The 16,404-nt window shown below is 41.0% G+C and overlaps 2 protein-coding genes across 4 annotated transcripts in view; one reads left to right on the forward strand and one right to left on the reverse strand.

Moving 5' to 3' along the window:
• PPIP5K2 (diphosphoinositol pentakisphosphate kinase 2) overlaps positions 1-182 on the reverse strand; it is a 47,521-nt gene extending 47,339 nt beyond the window's left edge. Inside the window, exon 1 of the mRNA XM_032675198.1 lies at positions 65-182. The gene's annotated coding sequence lies outside the window, so the exon portion shown is untranslated. The remainder of the gene's footprint in view (positions 1-64) is intronic.
• GIN1 (gypsy retrotransposon integrase 1) lies at positions 15-11,943 on the forward strand. 3 transcript variants are annotated; one of them, XM_032675228.1, is made up of 9 exons: positions 37-107; positions 2,181-2,225; positions 4,210-4,355; positions 5,258-5,451; positions 6,493-6,798; positions 7,469-7,657; positions 7,753-7,920; positions 9,006-9,294; positions 11,077-11,943. In XM_032675228.1, the coding sequence occupies exons 3-9, from the start codon at positions 4,217-4,219 to the stop codon at positions 11,382-11,384; spliced, it is 1,593 nt and encodes a 530-aa protein (XP_032531119.1). In that variant the 5' UTR covers positions 37-107; positions 2,181-2,225; positions 4,210-4,216; the 3' UTR covers positions 11,385-11,943. The 3 variants fall into 3 exon arrangements, with proteins under 3 accessions (XP_032531117.1, XP_032531119.1, XP_032531120.1); XM_032675229.1 differs by lacking the exon at positions 37-107 and adding an exon at positions 368-511; XM_032675226.1 differs by lacking the exon at positions 2,181-2,225 and having other exon boundaries at positions 15-107.
• The last annotated feature ends 4,461 nt before the right edge of the window (positions 11,944-16,404 follow it).

The raw sequence follows: 16,404 nt of genomic DNA on the forward strand, positions 1-16,404 counted from the left end.
CCACTTCCGGGGGCGCCACAAAAGTCCCGGGGCGCCGCCGCTGCGGTTGTGTGTCTGCCGGTACCTCGTGCCGCTGGGCTGGTACCTCTGTACCTCTGCAAGAGCAGGTGGGTGCCCACGGGCGCGGCGGTGCCCCGACGGTGCCGGGCGGTGTCTCCGCGGAGGGGGGGGGCGGGGGGAAGGCGGTGGCGGGCAGCAAAAAGGTCGCGTCGGCGCCGCTCAGCGCATGCGTGAGGGGGGCTCGGTCGCGTAGCCCCCGGGGGGCGGGCCGCGCGGGAGTGGCGCTCCCGGCGTGCCCCGCGCGGTGCATGCTGGACGATGTAGTCTCGCGGGCGGGCGGGCGGGAGTTCTGCGTCCGGGAATTCCGCACGACGGCTGGCGCTACCGCGGGCGGCGAAGCGCTGGTTTCGAATTTCTACCCGCTGGGTCTCTCAGAAGGCGGCCCCAGCCCTCTGTTGAGCTCCTACAGGCCAGGGAGGGATGTAGGGGAATGTGCCTGTCTGATTTACAGGTTTTTGGAAGGCTGTGTTCCTGAAGCTCTGTGCTAAAGGGAGCCCGCAAGAGTGGTGGAGAGGGACTTTTTACAAGGGCATGTAATGACAGGACAAGGGGGAACGGCTTCAACTGAAAGAGAGAAAGTTTAGATCGGATATATGGAGATATTCCTGACTGCGAGGGTGATGAGGCACTAGAACAGGTTCCCTGGAGAAGCTGTGGATGCCCCATCCCTGAAAGTGTTTAATGGCAAGTTGGATGGGGCTTTTAGCAACCTGGTCTAGTGAAAAATGTCCCTGCCCATGTGAGACGGTTGGTACTGATAATCTTTGAGGTCCCTTCCAACCCAAACTATTCTCTGATTCAGGGTTCCATGGGGAATTTCCATTTCTGATACGAATTGCAGACAGAGGTAGGGGACTTAGTTGGAAGCTGGTCTAAAACAATAGTTTTGCAGGGACAAACTATTTTGCAGGATTGTGATTGTGCGTAGGAGAAAATGGGCATTAAAGGGTAAAATATCCAAGTGTTAGCAGGTATAATTGTTTTAGCCAAGACTCTAGAGCAAAAAGAGCTCTGATTATATGGAAGTTTCATTCTCTTGCCAAAATACTTCCCTTGACTAAAAGGCAGTGAATTCTTTTCCAGCTTCAAAGGTACTAAAAATTGATTGCTCTTCTTATGTCTTTGATTTTTTACCAGATACATTATGAGTTTTGATAGCCATAGCATATGAATTATCTGAATAAACAACAAAACTAGGAGGTTTTATAACTTGTTATTGTCAGGGCTGGTTTGTTTATTTGTTTGTTTTTAAGAGTGGTTTAAACCAAGTAAATTAGGTATTGTGGGAAAAGATTAGTAGGGACACAAGAAAATAAATATCCAGGAAGGAAACTCATATAATGTTGTCCTCTTAGGCAGCAATCCAGCAGACTGTTGAAGCACTTAAGGGTTTGCTGGATCAGGATCCTACTAAATTAAAGCGTGTGGATGCTACATAGTATATTCTTTCTTCCTTGTCTTCCCTAAGCTGTTCCAAACCCTTATAGCAGAAACTGCTGTTGCAGGAGTGAGAATGGGTCTTCTGTTTAGCTGAAGTATCAGCTTAAATGCATCGTGTTGCTTAAATGCATCGTGTTGCTGTGCATCTTAATTTTGTTAAGATCATTCATTTTGTACTACATGGAGAATATTCACTGTTTCAGGCACGACTTTCTGAAGCACTGGAAGAATAAAGATTGTTGTGGTAACATCTTTTCCTGCCACATGTGAAAGTCTGTGTCAAGCCAAACCAGCCTGTCATCTCTGTGGTTAAGTCATAGGTCATACCTGGCTAGTTTTGACCTCAGGTTGTGCACAGTGTAGGACTGGCCTACTTAAGTGTAGGACTGGCCATCAGGAAATCCTGAATGAAACTTGGATGCTTACCCCGGCAGCTGGGTTATTTTAATTGCCCTTCAGCAGTTCTCTTTTGCTGTCAAAAATACCAGTTAAGTGACTTCTTAAATATCAGAAACATGAATTTATTTCATGGCAGCCTCACCTTCCTTTCTGCTGTTAGTTAGTCAATTTACCAACCCAGTACATTGGTTTGACTTGTGCTATCAGATGTAAATTTACAGGACGCTACTGTGTTCTGGCTCCTCTCCTTCCCTGCTCTGAAACACCCTCTTTCCTCACAGGCAGGACTGTGGTGGCAAAAAATGGATCTATGCTAGTTGTCCCAGGTATGAAAATTTCGCTTTAAAACACTGATGTTGTATGTCAATAGACTTGGCTGGTTTTGAAAGCCAGCTCTGGGTTGTACAAAAATTATTCAGTGGGGCAAAGGTCTTGTCACATTTGGAACGTGAAGTTCCTGGCATGCATTTGCCATTAATAACACAGCAGTGCTTGGCCCAGTTATACATGTAGATAATGTTATTCTGTAAATAACATACAGCATTTTATTTTCTGAGAGGAATGGAGTAAAGCAGGCATAAACACTCTTAATAGCTCTTTGCTCCCTTCCCACCACCTGCATAGTGAAGGTAGGTGAGAATCTATAAACTGAAAAACAGACATCTTGTCTTACACATTTTGCTTTCAAATAGCATCACATGTACGTTCCAGAGTGACTGGATACTGTCACTTCCCCACAATTATATGCCAATTAGCAGGTATGGCAGACAAACTACCTACTTTTCTTAGCAGGTTATATTGTCACAGTCCAGCCCTGGGACGCTGGCAAGATAAGGAAGAAATTTGCTGTGGAAGTTTAGAGCTGGCTTACTGCCAAGTCTCCAAAACTCGACAACAGAGCCTGCTTCCCAGGGAGGGGAAAAAAAATCAAACAGCCAAGCTATAGCAAAATATGTATATTTTACATATAAAACAGATATATACAGTGAGAATACTAATACCTATAACCTCAGAAACCCCAAATAGCTTCCTAAAAGGGAAGAGGGGAAGGGAGAAGGAAGAAAAAAGGACAAAAAAAGGACGAAAAGGGGCAGAAACAAAACAGGTATGCACAATCTAAAAACCCGGTAACCAGCAGACTAAAGAACTGGCAAAATCTCACCACTTCCCTTGAGAAAGCAGGACAGTCAGACCTGGCCCAGCACCCTCCCCTCATGCGTGGCAGACAACAACAGTCAATACAGGCCTCAGCTTCAGATAAGCAAGACCACGTAGGGATCTACTGTTCTCAAACCTCACCGGAAGAGAAGAGAGTGAAGTCTCTCCGGTCGGCTTTATTTATACCTGAGGTTACACAAAGGAATAGCATGGAATACTTCCTTGGTCACCTCTCTAGTTTCTTCCTGGTTGCAAGCTGGTCTCCAGGAAGGCCTAGGGTGAAAACTATCACATTTGCTTAATGCTGTGGATAAATAGCATTCACTATGACATGGCAGACTCCAAGCCTTATCCTGCTCCTGTAGACATTGATGAGAGTAGGATCAAGCTGCTGTTTCATTCACATGTTCATTGCTGCTGGAACAGATTTGGAAAAAAGAAATAAAAAAAATAACTGAAATCTTTTAGAGCCTGCATGAATAATTCTGCCTGTGAATATTTCTGATTTTCATTATTTGCTAATTATTTTGATGCTATTCTTGCTAGACCCAAACGTTCCCTGTATTAGTGACCCATTTTACTAGTGACATTTTAGCTTATGAATGTGATCAGGTAAGTCAGCCCATGTCAATTGTTATCTCGCATGCAGAACCTGATTTGGAACTTCAGAATCTCATTGTCAGATGAATTAATGAACAAAATACATTTCTGTCAGTTTCTAGTTAGGAAGTTGGTGTTTTTTCCTATTTGCCTATGTGGTTTTTTTCAACAATTTTTGGACACATCAAGTCTCCAGCACACCTGCATTTGAGGGCTATCCAAACATTGAAGAATAAGAACAGTTTCCTTCTCTCTGGTGCTATTTCCCTCCCCTGTCCAATGAATCTAGTAGAAGTCCCTATTGTGTGGAAATTTTAAAACACAGTTTGATGAAAACAACTCTGCTTAGAACAAAATCAGTGTTTCGATCAGTATTTCTTATTGCTTAAGTTGAGAGTATGGAGGTATCAAGGGAAGTGCAGTAAACGGTGTAACATCCTCTTAGAGGCTACAGCCCCAGGATGCCTTTGAGCTGCAAAGAAATCAGTGAAAACTGAGGATGTGTTCCTCTGACAGTGGCTCCATCTCATAAATCCTGTACATTTTGTTCAGATTGACAATGGTTCGCAGTGGAAAAAGTGGTGGGCTCCACCTGAAGCAGATTGCATACTACAAGAGAACAGGGGAGTATCATCCCACAACACTGTCAAGTGAAAGAAGTGGAATCAGGAGGGCAGCCAAAAAATTCATTTTTGAAGGTAAAAATATTCTCTCAGATTGCTCTGAAAATAGATATTTAGGTGAAGATTTGCTGATATGAGAAAAAAACAAAAGAAGTGAGATCTTGCTCTGCAGAGTTCTGTGATTTTTTTTTTTTAATATGTTCTCTATAAAACAAACACTCTCCATATCCCTGGTTAATGTATAACAGGATGTTTGTAGAAATGGAAGTTTGATCTCCTTCATTCCATTCCAAGAGGGATTTATGTATCTATCTGAAAGCCAAGCCTTGTTCTACATACTCCAGAAATAGACAGCCATTGCAATCCGTTATTCACAGGATTGCAGAAAGGGAAATCCAGATCTGCAGCTGTAGACAAGGAATGCTCCATCCTGTCTGGAGAATGGTGTGTATGGCTGAGCAGAAGTGCAAGGACAACTTTGCCATCAGTCACCTGAGAGCCTCCATGCCCTTCCCAGCTTTGAGGCCCTGTGAGGAGATATGTGAGCCTCGTAGTGTGCTATGTTCTCTCAGTCCCATCAAACCTGCCAATTCTGTGTAGAGGGAATGGAGGAGTTAAAGCTGTGACTTACAGTATCAGGTTGCTGGCAGGCACACAACAACTTCTCAAACAGCAAAAACTCAACACTCCTACCTCCCCTTTCCACCCTTCTGTTTCAGTCAGACTTTCTGTGGAATCACTGTTTGCATTCTGACCTGCCCTTGTAACTCCTCAAGTCCACATCAATAAACATAGGTGAACTGATGGCTCTTCAGAGGAAATAATTTAAATATTTGTAAACAAAAAACTACATTTACACTGAAGTGAATTGAAGTTACTGTAATCAGTTCTGTTCCGAATCATGCTCAGGAGTTTTTTAAACTAAACAAAAGGACAAAGCACTTGCATGTAATTTGCTGGTATTTTTTTTCTTTCAGAAAATAAATTGTTCTATGTTGGAAAAGATAGAAAACAAATGCGCCTGGTAATTGTTTCTGATGAAGAGAAGAAAAAGGTGCTCAAGAAATGCCATGAAAATGCTGCTGGTGCTCATCATGGGATATCAAGGACACTGACTTTAGTGGAGTCTAATTACTACTGGACCTCTGTAACAAATGATGTCAAGCAGTGGGTATGGTCTAATAGCTACAGGATAATTTTTTATGTAGTCTTTTAGTTACAAACGTTTTGCAGTCCTATGGCTTTGGTACAGCAAGTACCCGGACTGCTTCATGATGAGGAAACATGAGCTCACAATCACACTGCAAATAGTCATCTTGGTGTTTTCTTTTTACCCCATTACTACTGACAACATGGCTTTTACACTTCTCTACCTGCTGGTGGGGAGCCATGATGCCTTTGAAGGCAGGTCCAGCCTTGGAGAGTGATTTCTCTTGACTTATCTTTGTTAGGATGCAATGTGCCATCCCAAGGATATGTGGCCAGAGTAGTTACTGGCAGATAAGAACATGAAAATGGTGTCTCTGCCTTACAATTAGTTGTGTTCACGAAATAGTTAAATCACTGCTAGGGAAAGTTCCTTCTCCTCTACCCAAAGATGCATGGACATGGTCCCTGGATCAGTTCAATCCTTCAGGGAACTGTATGAAAATGTCCTTTAAGGCCAAATTATTGTTGCTATGGGTTTGTGACATCACCTGGATACTTTGGGGTCATATGCAACTGTAACATGAACTGAAGTTGAGTCTGTGCCTTCAACTCAGATTGTACAAAGGACCTCTGTAGTGGAGATAAAGCTGATCCATGTTATGAGGTAAGATTATGTATTGCCAGTGTTTTGCAGCCGCAGCATACATAGGTTAACCAAAAGGGACTTCCTTTCAGTCCCAACTGCTTCATGCTTCCTTTAGTATTTACAGATGGTAATGGACTTGCAAGAGCACAGTGCTTTGAGGACAGAGGGAATTCAGCTATGAATTCCTACACGTCTTTCTCCTGGCCTTTGCTGTTGTTTGGTTTTATTTTGGTTTTATGCTGGGGCTGAAAAATCTGAGAGTAAAAAATTGTAAGAAAGGTGATAAATGAATTTGTTTTGCATTGCCTGGTCTGAGCTAATTTAGAGAGGAATAGTGGAGATCTATGATTCTGATGATTGTCTTAAACCTTCACCTTTGGTTTTTATTGGTAACATCTTTCCTGATGTTTTCTCTAGGTGTATGCTTGCCAGCATTGCCAAGTGACAAAGAGCACAACCATCGCTGGGCCCAAAACACAACCTTTCAAAACAGAAGACCCATGGACAGCAGTTACTATAGAGCTTATGGGACCTTTTAATGTTACCAACAGAAGTCACAAATACATCATAATTATGACAGATTTATTTACAAGATGGACTGTTATCTTACCACTGCGTGACACTTCAGCAGCTGAAATTGCTAAGGCACTCATAAATGTGTTTTTCTTATATGGCCCACCTCAAAAAATGCCTATTGATGAAGGGAAGGAGCTCGTTTATCAGGTAAGTGTTTACGTGGCTGATTAATGTTTTTTTTTCCCAAGAAAAAAAATTTTCCCCTATATTGGATTTGAATTTTAGACCATTCCTGAGAAAGACTCAAGTAGTTTTTTCTTCAGTTTAAAAAGTAGAAAAAGAAGTTAGCACGTGACAAACCAGTTATTTGCAATTGTAACATTATGCAGTGTTTCCCAGGGCTTTATTTTTTGGATAAAGCAAAATTATCTCCTGGCAGTCATAGTGCAGGTTTTGTCACTCATTTGAACTGGCATGGGTTTTCACACTCCAGTGTGCTGTATTTTGTTCATCCACATTGTCCAGTAAGCAATAGCTAAGGCTATTTTTGACATTGGCCTGTGGTTATTATGAAGAACTTACCATGCTTTGATCCTCTTAGAGATGGTAAGATCATCAGATTGTGATACAGAGGAAATGACAGATTAAGTGGCAGAAGTGTAGTTAGAAACTATGAATTACTGGCTCCTAAGCCATACTTACTCCTTTAGCTCTCACTCACAACCCTGGAGTATTTGGTGCCAATATGTATTATGTGTGTAAGACTTTCCTCAGTCACCATCATATCAACAAAAGGGGTGGAAAACAGTTTCTTTACTTGAAATAGGATAAAGGAGAAGGGAAATGTTCACTAATTGTGTCCTTTCTTCTTTTGAAGATAAATGAAGAACTCTTTGCACTGTTTGGAATGAAACAAATTGTATTGTCTTATCCTCAGACAGATGATGTAAATGAAAGAATGTCCAAGACAATCAAAGCTTTTCTTAGCAAGTTCTGCATTGACTATCCAAATAATTGGGATGAACATTTGTCTGCTATTGCCTATGCTTTCAATTTGACAAATTTGGTATGTGAAGATTCTTCCTCTTTTGACTGAAGTCTCCCAAAATGTCTGCAAAGCTGTGTGCTAAATTTGCTTGCTTTTGGTTCCCATTTAAATAGGAGGCAAATCAAAACACCCCATATTTCCAAATGTTTAAACGTAACCCATATGTTGTTGAGCCACAGAATATATGTGTGGAAGGAGAATACAGTATGTTTGCCAAAATATTTGAAGCAACTAAAAAAGTCAGTCAAGCACTGGAAGAAGAGAAGACCTCAGATTGCCAGGTAAATGTTATCTATTCAAATTTTGCTAGTAAGAAGACTGGCGATAAAAGAGATGGAAAGGCTTGAAGCACAAAGTAGAACTAACCTTTTAAAACAATGTGGGAGTTTGTGTGGTGGTTTTAAATTTGTTTTCCTTCCTCTGTGATGGCTAGATTTCAGTGTAACAAATCTCATATGTATTTGGAAGGAGTAACCTGGCCAATTGTCGAAAATTTACTATTTCTGACTTACAGGAGTAAAACAGTATCTACAGAAGCTGAAAACTGTTGCTTATGGACTGTTGATTTAAGAAGATAAAGTCTATTTCTTCATAACTCTTCAGCTCTACATGATTATGAACTATACACATTGTGCAAGTTTCGAGCTGGCTTCCCGCCAAGTCTCCAAAACTTGACAACAAGGCCTGCTTCCCAGAGAGGGAAATAAAAAAATGAACCACAGGAAAAAAACTGAAAGAAGGTTGAACTAAACAGGATTCTATCAAAAATATATATATTTACAATTATATATATACAATTTGAATATATTATCCACAACAGGGAGCTCCCGAGGGGGGAAAAAAGGGAAAAGGGAGGAGGAAACAGAGATAAAAAGAAACCTAAAACCAAATATCTCTTAAATATACCCGTTAATAGAGAGCTAGTCAATAAATATAAAAACGAATTAAATACTTCCCTGATCGGGGCAGCAGAGGTGTGCAAGGCAGCAGCCAACTCCCCCACGCCTCCCAGAGAGACCGGAGATAACGGCAGGTCTGAGCAGCAGGCCCAGGCCTATATAAGCAAAGCCCGTCTACGGAGAGACCTGTCACCTTCAGCCACCAGAAGAGAGAAGAGAGCCAACTCTCTTGTCTATGTCTTTTTATATGTTGTGTTACGGAAAGGAATAGCATGGAATACTTCCTAAGTCATTACCCTAGTTCCTTCCTGGTTACAAACTGGTCTCCAGGAAGGCCTAGGGTGAAAACTATCACACGCATACGAAACCACTCGATGTTATGTTTATGCGCTATTAACCAGTGCTATGAAAATCCATTGTTCCTTTTGGAAAGAAAGGAAATGTAATTCATATATATCTTCCTGCAGGTGGGGAAAAACATCTCAGATGAACAAAAAGTCAGAAACAAAATCACAGTCAAAAGGAAGACACAACAATTAAATAGCCTGCAACTTAAAGTTGGTCATGAAGTCCTCAGGCAGAGAAAAAACTGGTGGAAGGATGGTCGTTTCCAGTCAGAATGGGTTGGTCCTTGTATTATAGATTATATCACAAATAATGGCTGTGCAATATTAAGAGATGCCACAGGATCCAGGTTAAAAAGACCCATCAAAATGTCTCACCTCAAGCCATACATAAGAGAGTCCAATGAAAAAGGTGTGTATATATATATGTGGTTTCTTTTAATTTATATTTTTATATATGTGAAAAAGATTGAGGTTTTTGTTTGTTTGGGTTTTTTTAACTTCTTTGTTATGTCTTTGTGTTAGATTATGAGGATGAACAAGTATCATTCACTCACCAGTGGGAATTAAATTAACACTATATAATAATGTAATAACTGGTTTTCAGAAGGAAGAACAGTGACTGTGAGTGACGTCAAACCTATGCAGAGCATGGAACAGAGCTAATGAATCATGTCTGAAGTCTTTTTAAAAATAGCTTCTGCTAAAGTTGCTTCTAATCTCTGGTCTGGCTCTATTCATCCTGGCTGGCTAAACATGCTAGAAGTATAAGCAGGCTGAACTGTGTTCAAGAAGCATTTTCTGACGGTGCTTCTGTTTTGGTGTAGACAGAATTCACATCAGTTTTATTTTTTTTGTTGTTGTTTAGCCTGAATAGTGCAGATGGTAGATGTTTGGACTTTTTTTTTTTTTTTCAACATCTGAATGTCCTCTAAAGGCCTTGAAGTAGAAAGACTACATCAGAGAACTGATTTTTGAATGGTTTGTTTTAAATCATGCTACTGAAGAATTAAATATGTTTCTCTTACCAGAGCAAATAAAATTGTCATGCTCTGCAGTAGGATGGCTAGAAATTCCCAAAGATTTGGGTAACCAACTTCTGCTCTTGGTCTTGGACCTCAGCATCTCCTTTTGCAGTGCTGCCATGTTAGTCAAAAAGTGGCAGCTGTTTCTTTTGTGTTCATGCTGTCTTTGAGTCACCACAGGCATTTTGAGGAAAATAAACACTTGGTGTTCAGAAGACTTATGTCACAGATCAAGGTGCTTTTTACATCACGGTTCTTGAAAAGGAGAACAATTCCCACCCTGTCTGCATGTGTGATTAAGCTTTGGCTCTTGAAAATAAATAAACTACATTGAGATGGTAGTATCTTCCATCACATCTTAAAGCTCAGGGATGTACAAAGCTGAAACTAATTCTGGAATTTGATGTAAGAAGCTGATATTTATATCAGTTGTCAGCTGAAGATTTCATAACAAAGATACAAATTTTATGTCACATCTGCAGGCCGCTACTTTTTCTTGGACGATCACTCTGTGCCTTCCAGTTCCTCATAAAATTAATGATGCATGAGGAGGTAATCATAGGATAGCAAGCATGCAGATAACATACAGCTATTACAATAACTTTGGTTAAACATAGTTGTCTTTGTATTATCAGAACCTAATACGTTTACCACTGAATACTGCAGAAGCAGTGTGTAAACACGGTTTCTTCCCCTTTTTTCCAGAAAGTGATTGTCCTGGTTTTGGCTGGGATAGAGTTTGGTTTCTTTTTATTTCTTCTTTTTTACTTACTTTTTACAGCTTAAAAAAGCCCGTTGTGTTGCATTAAGACTTCCCAGCAAAAGCTTGGAGAAACAACGTTTCTCTGTGTGCATGCACAAAATGAAAGAATCTGCATGTCCATTCATTCAAGGTATTAGTTCAGCAGGTGACTATGACAGATATCAACTTAATCATCAAGGTAGCTAAGAAAAGCTCTTTATGTGGAACATTGTAAGCATTTTGTGGACATAACGAGATGCCAAACATTTGGTACTCAATGAAATTAGGAAATTCACATTATCAGTCTGCTGTCACTCAAATGTTCTTGCCCTCTTGTGGGAATTGTTTTGAAAAGAAAGTTAGCACCTTACTAACATTTGAAGTATGACTAGAACGATCTGATCTAATGGCTCCTTTCCTTTTACAGACAACCATTACTTTCTACAAGGTGCAGTAGTTGTTGACCATGACTATATTGGCTTATCTGAAAGATCCAATAATTCAAGCCAACCAATAAATCAAGACTCCGTTGCTGATGGGGAAATAAATGCCTACACAAGAGATGTCATGTCTGCTGTACAGATTTCACCTGCAGCCTGCAAAGAACAAGAATCAACAGATGGTAAACTTGAGTCTGAGTTGAGAGAAGATCATTGCATTGAATCAAACACTGCAAAGCCAGAGCAATGGCCTTCACCTTGTTGGACGCTTCAGACCAAGATAGAGGATACTTAAGCATAGTCTTGTGTCACATATCATTGCCAAACAGTTTGGATCTACCATAGCAGACTGAAAAAAAAAATAATAGGTCCAAATTACTTAGCTAAATCCACTTTACTACTTTATGAACATGAGAGTTCTTCAGGTACCCACTGGTTAATTTGCATGGGTGTTAAGAAGGAAATTCTTTGTTAGCAAAAACAGGCACACCTTAGTAAGAGCACAAGTTTTCATCATGTATTTGAATTTCAAATTTGTTGGTAGAATGGCAGTGTGGCCATGCCTTACTGTTATCCTCTCAGGACAAAATGCCTCATTTCACTGTAATGACCTTTTTTGTTAATCCTTAGATGACTCATTCCTAATGTGCAGCGATACTGTGGGATGAATATAACCTAAACAACTTGGTGTAAATGTTGCCTTTACTGGAGAGAAGCTCATGTCTTCCTTTTCCTGTTACATAACAGTTTTCTATTCTTTCTGGAAGCTGCAAACTCTGCCTTTTACAACTTTTAATTTCTAGTCTAGCACACAGTTCTAAGATCTCACAAAATAATAAAGCTGCTGAAATGAATTACATGTACTGTTCTGTGCATGAAAGAAGGAGACCTTCATCTGCTCCCCACTTATCAAAACACTGCTAGGGTGAACAATTTTAATATTTCTAGCATGTAAAAAATCTTAAGAGCATTCAGTATTCCTTTGTTCTTTTTTTCACAAACTTGCAGTTTTCCATTACATTTACATGGTCACTGAGCTTGTACAGGTTTGGAGATTTCCACTGACAGGGAGCTAGGAAAGGTGAAGCACTGGTATTAACCTATTCTCTGATTTCCTTGAGCAAGTTGTTACTGGTCTGGACTTCCTGCTGAGAAGACTCTATTTCAAAGTCAGCTGAACAGGAATTTTTTCATGTGGGAAACTGATAAGTGTATGTCAGTTCTTTTTACAGAGGACTGACACAAAGAGGAAGAAAACTAGCAGAAAACTGAATTGAGAAATGCAGCCATTTCTATCCAATACTGTGGAAGATTTGCTTATCTTGCTCTCTGAATGTGTCTTATTTCTGCTGTGGAATGTCATGTGACTTACAACACAGGTGGAGGAAAGTACTATTTATTATGAGTTTTCAGTTAATCTTAGGTAATAAGAGTGGTCCTCAAGGCTAATTAGGTACCTAATCCCCACAGAAATTCATGCCTATGGTACAGTATGTCTTTGATATCATGGAATGCAGCTGTGTGAGAAAAGATCTCAGCATCATGACAGGACTCTTTCTTAAAATTCTAAAGGAAAATAATTAACACTCAAACTATTCTGTGTCTTCTGAAAATCCAGTCCTACAGATACAGGTTTTCTCCACTGAGACTGTTTCAGAGGGATGGTTCTGGGAGGCAGTACCCTCTTTCTGAATACATTGTGTGTATGCACACATGGAATATATATATGTTTATGTAATAGTGCATGCAAAAATAAATATTAGCATCAGTGATAAAACTGGAGAGTAAGGCAGTTGTCTGTAAGATTCCTTCCTGCTTTGTTAGGTGCAAAAAAGAACCAACTCCTCTTTTCTTTTCGTTCAAATGACATATTTCTTAATTGCACACGGTACAGCAAAGCTGTTTTGAGGGGAAGCTCTTTAGTAAAGCAAGGGTTGTAGTGGTGTTAGAGCTACACTGGAGAGAGAGAAAATGCTGCAGAGAGATGGGAATGGGCACAACAAAAAACATCATTTCACATACCATGTAATGCTCATCATTCTGGCTTCCTGGTACTTTTGATCTACTGTGTTAACAAGCAGTAGTGTCTTGTCAGTGCACTGAAATGTGGCCTTCTCTGCATGTGGGAGGCTCCTTGAAATAAAATACAGGGGTTTCAAGCTTATTGATATGAAAAACAGTCAACGGAAACTGAAAAAAAGCCCCACCAGGAAATGCGAGACACTGCAAGCAGCACAGTGTTCTTGAGGAAGCTCATGCTCCAGCCACAGTGAAGCATGTGTTTGTGCACACAGTGAGGTGTGACCTGCCCACTCTTGGTTTGTATTTTAATCAACTTATGTAAATACACAAATGTCCTGTACTCTTTTTTACTGGCATAGAGATTTCATTTATGATAGGACAATAGCAAAATTTAATAACAGAATTCTTAGAAATTCTGTTGTGCCCCCTTGTGGCAAGTTGATAACAGGCTGGGAACAGAAAGGAGAACAACATGAAAGTGCAAATTTCCTCATACCTCCCAGCACAGAGCTGTGATCATTTATCCTTTGGGTGTGCTAAAAGCACTAGTTACCAGCTCAGAGCTTGATGAAAAACACTATAAAAATATCTGCTAGTGAACAGACTGTATTAACACTCAAGACTCTTTTACTGTGGGATGAAGACTTTTTGCCTCTTGTTGGAATACTTCCTGAACTTTTGTCTACCATTTGCCCACTCTGTGTTAAGGTTTCTGCTTTCCAGCTACAGATGTTTTAAAATTTTTTCCTTCTTCTCCCTGGAACTGAATGTTCCCTGCAAGAGGGTACCAATGAGTCACAATTTGCTTTTCACAGCAAGCAGTTACCAAATCTGGAAATACACTTTTGAGAACCAGATAAGTGCCTTTTACTCATTTGCTCATTTGCTTTGGTGCCACATCTCTGTCAATGGCTTTCTGCAACAAACATTACTGTAATGACCAAGCATCAAAATTGTTGCATAGTAACCTCCTTGGTGCTTTCAAATGGAATTTTTGGGGGACTGCAGCAAAATGGGTACATTCACTTAATTGGCTACCTAAAAACAAAACCTGTGAGTTATAGGTTATCTTTAGGTGGTGAACACTCAGCAAGGCATGTAAGCAGCTGCCATTGTCTGTGGGCCTGAGAGTTTGGCTGCTCACCTGTGAATTCAACAGAAGGAAATGCCATGTCAGAAGTCCCCAGGACCAGACACTTCTTTAAATTAGAAGGCTAAAATTTACACAAACAAGATTTAGCAATGCCTTCAGGAAATGGGTACTGCACTCTTCTACACATATTAGAAGACCCAATGGCCTGCTGTTTACATCTTGGTAATTAAACTATGTAGAAATTTGGAATGAAAAACAGTATACAAAAAACTTTAATTTGAAGAGGAAGGCACTTCCAGACAGTAACCTAATTTTAAAACATTTGATTCAGGAGCAGTTAATCTTGAGAATACATTCCCCAGTCAGTTCTTCCCTCTCCTCTTGTTATAGGCTATAAATCCAATGAGGGAATTTTTCCTTCCTCTGCTCCACTGTAAGAAAAACGAGTTCTAATGGGAAGGGGAAAGGGGGTCAATTAACTTTACAAAAGGTCTGGCCGGCAAAACCAAATTCCTAGCTAATGGCTGGAGGGGGGGGGGGGGAGTTTGGGATTTTTTGGGGTAGCTGGCCCGGCTCACAGGGGGAAGAAGTCAGTTTGCTGGGTTCTCTCTCTGGGACAGAGACGGGGTAGCTGTCTTGTCTCCAACTCGGACCTGCTGCGTTCTCATCGGAGAGTTTTTGTGCTCACCGGGAGAAGAAAGGAGGAGCCTTGGGACACCGTCAGCTGAGGACAACAATGAGTTTTGTGGGGGTGGACTGTTTTCCTTTCCCCCTTTCTTCCATTGGGGGCAGGGTCCCCATTTTCTTTTCGGCTCCTCCCGTGACCCGAGACCAACCCCCAGACCCCTCCCTGTGTGGGGACCGACAGAGCCCAACAGCGCCCCCTGCAGGACAACACAGAGCACTGCAGGCTCTGCACCTCCAGTGATCCAACAGCGCCCCCTGCCGGCCACGATTGGGACTGCGCTAAAGGACAGAGAAGTATCCAGACATTTTCTTTTGTTTGAAGGGGACTTTTTGGGTACAGGACTATTGTCTAGGGGTTTTTTTGTGTGTTCTGTTACTGTTCTTGCCAACATGCATATATCTTTTAATAAAGGGTTGTTATTTCTTCTGGCTTTTTTTCCACACTTCCTCGATTAAAGCCCCTTAATTTTGAATTTACAATTGCTGAGAAAGAGGAGTTTGGTTTGTCTCATAACTCATCCTCTTTAGCAAACATTCCAGTCTCTTCAAACTGAGCCACCTCTCTCACCTTCCACACAGATGAAGGGATCTGCAGCAATCTCAATGCACAGCAGAAGCAGGGATGCCAATAAAAAAGGAATGTAGAAAAATACAGCATTCCCACTCTGCCAGGCAATGCTGCCCTGCTACAGATTTCTAGTGCAGTGATTCGCAGATCAGTTGGATACAACTTTCCAAAATTGTACATTTCCACGTTCCAGTCGTTACTCACATGGTCCCTTTCTGGGTGCTTGACAAGAATCTCAAAACTTTCATCAGCAGGGCTGGAGCATTCAGAGCTGCAGCTCGTGGCAAGCACCAGTGCCTTGAATATATAAAGTGATACCTAAAGAACTGGGTTAAAAGGGAATAAATCAGATTTCACTAATTCACTAGCTGATTGTTTTTGACAATTGATGCCTTTGATCTCTCTACGCCTCACTTCCCCCTTCAGTACAGAGTGAGTAGCACCATCTCACTTTCCAGACTAGCTGAAAAAAATATTCATTACTTTTCAGAAAGCTGGCAGGCATAGTGATGAAAGCCCCAATAAAAAAGTCCTTAATAAAATGAGTTCTATATTTTGTGCAGAATTTCAGTGATATGCAGTAAATAATACATGTGGTTCCCCACCAGACTGATTTTGAATGTCTGCCTAGTCAGAAACATCATCCATCACTCCCACGCATTAAAGACCAAGGAGAAGAACAGAGCTCATAGTCATGGTATTATGCTGGCAATCTTAATTTTTTGTTTCAGAGTCTTAAATTCTGTATGTTCGACTCCACAGGGAGCTATTAGGTATTTATTTTGGAGCATGCAGTGGTGCCCAGGCTTTCTCTGCCTCCCAGCTGGCACAGTCACATGGTGGCAGACTCAGCCTGTCTCCTGCAGGGGCTGCACAGGGCTCGAAGGAGCTGCTGCCCCATTGGTTCTTCTGAGGCTTTTCTTTCCCAAACTATGTTCACAGCAG

This window comes from Chiroxiphia lanceolata, chromosome Z, assembly GCF_009829145.1.
Source record: "Chiroxiphia lanceolata isolate bChiLan1 chromosome Z, bChiLan1.pri, whole genome shotgun sequence".
NCBI classification, from domain to species: Eukaryota; Metazoa; Chordata; class Aves; order Passeriformes; family Pipridae; genus Chiroxiphia; species Chiroxiphia lanceolata.

Coding starts and splice junctions, on each gene's coding strand:
- GIN1 (XM_032675226.1), top strand. CDS start 4,217: ATGGTTCGCAGTGGAAAAAGTGGTGGGCTCCACCTGAAGCAGATTGCA. Junction 6,799..7,468: donor GGAAGGAGCTCGTTTATCAG/GTAAGTGTTTAC, acceptor CTTCTTTTGAAG/ATAAATGAAGAACTCTTTGC. Junction 9,295..11,076: donor AAGAGAGTCCAATGAAAAAG/GTGTGTATATAT, acceptor TTCCTTTTACAG/ACAACCATTACTTTCTACAA.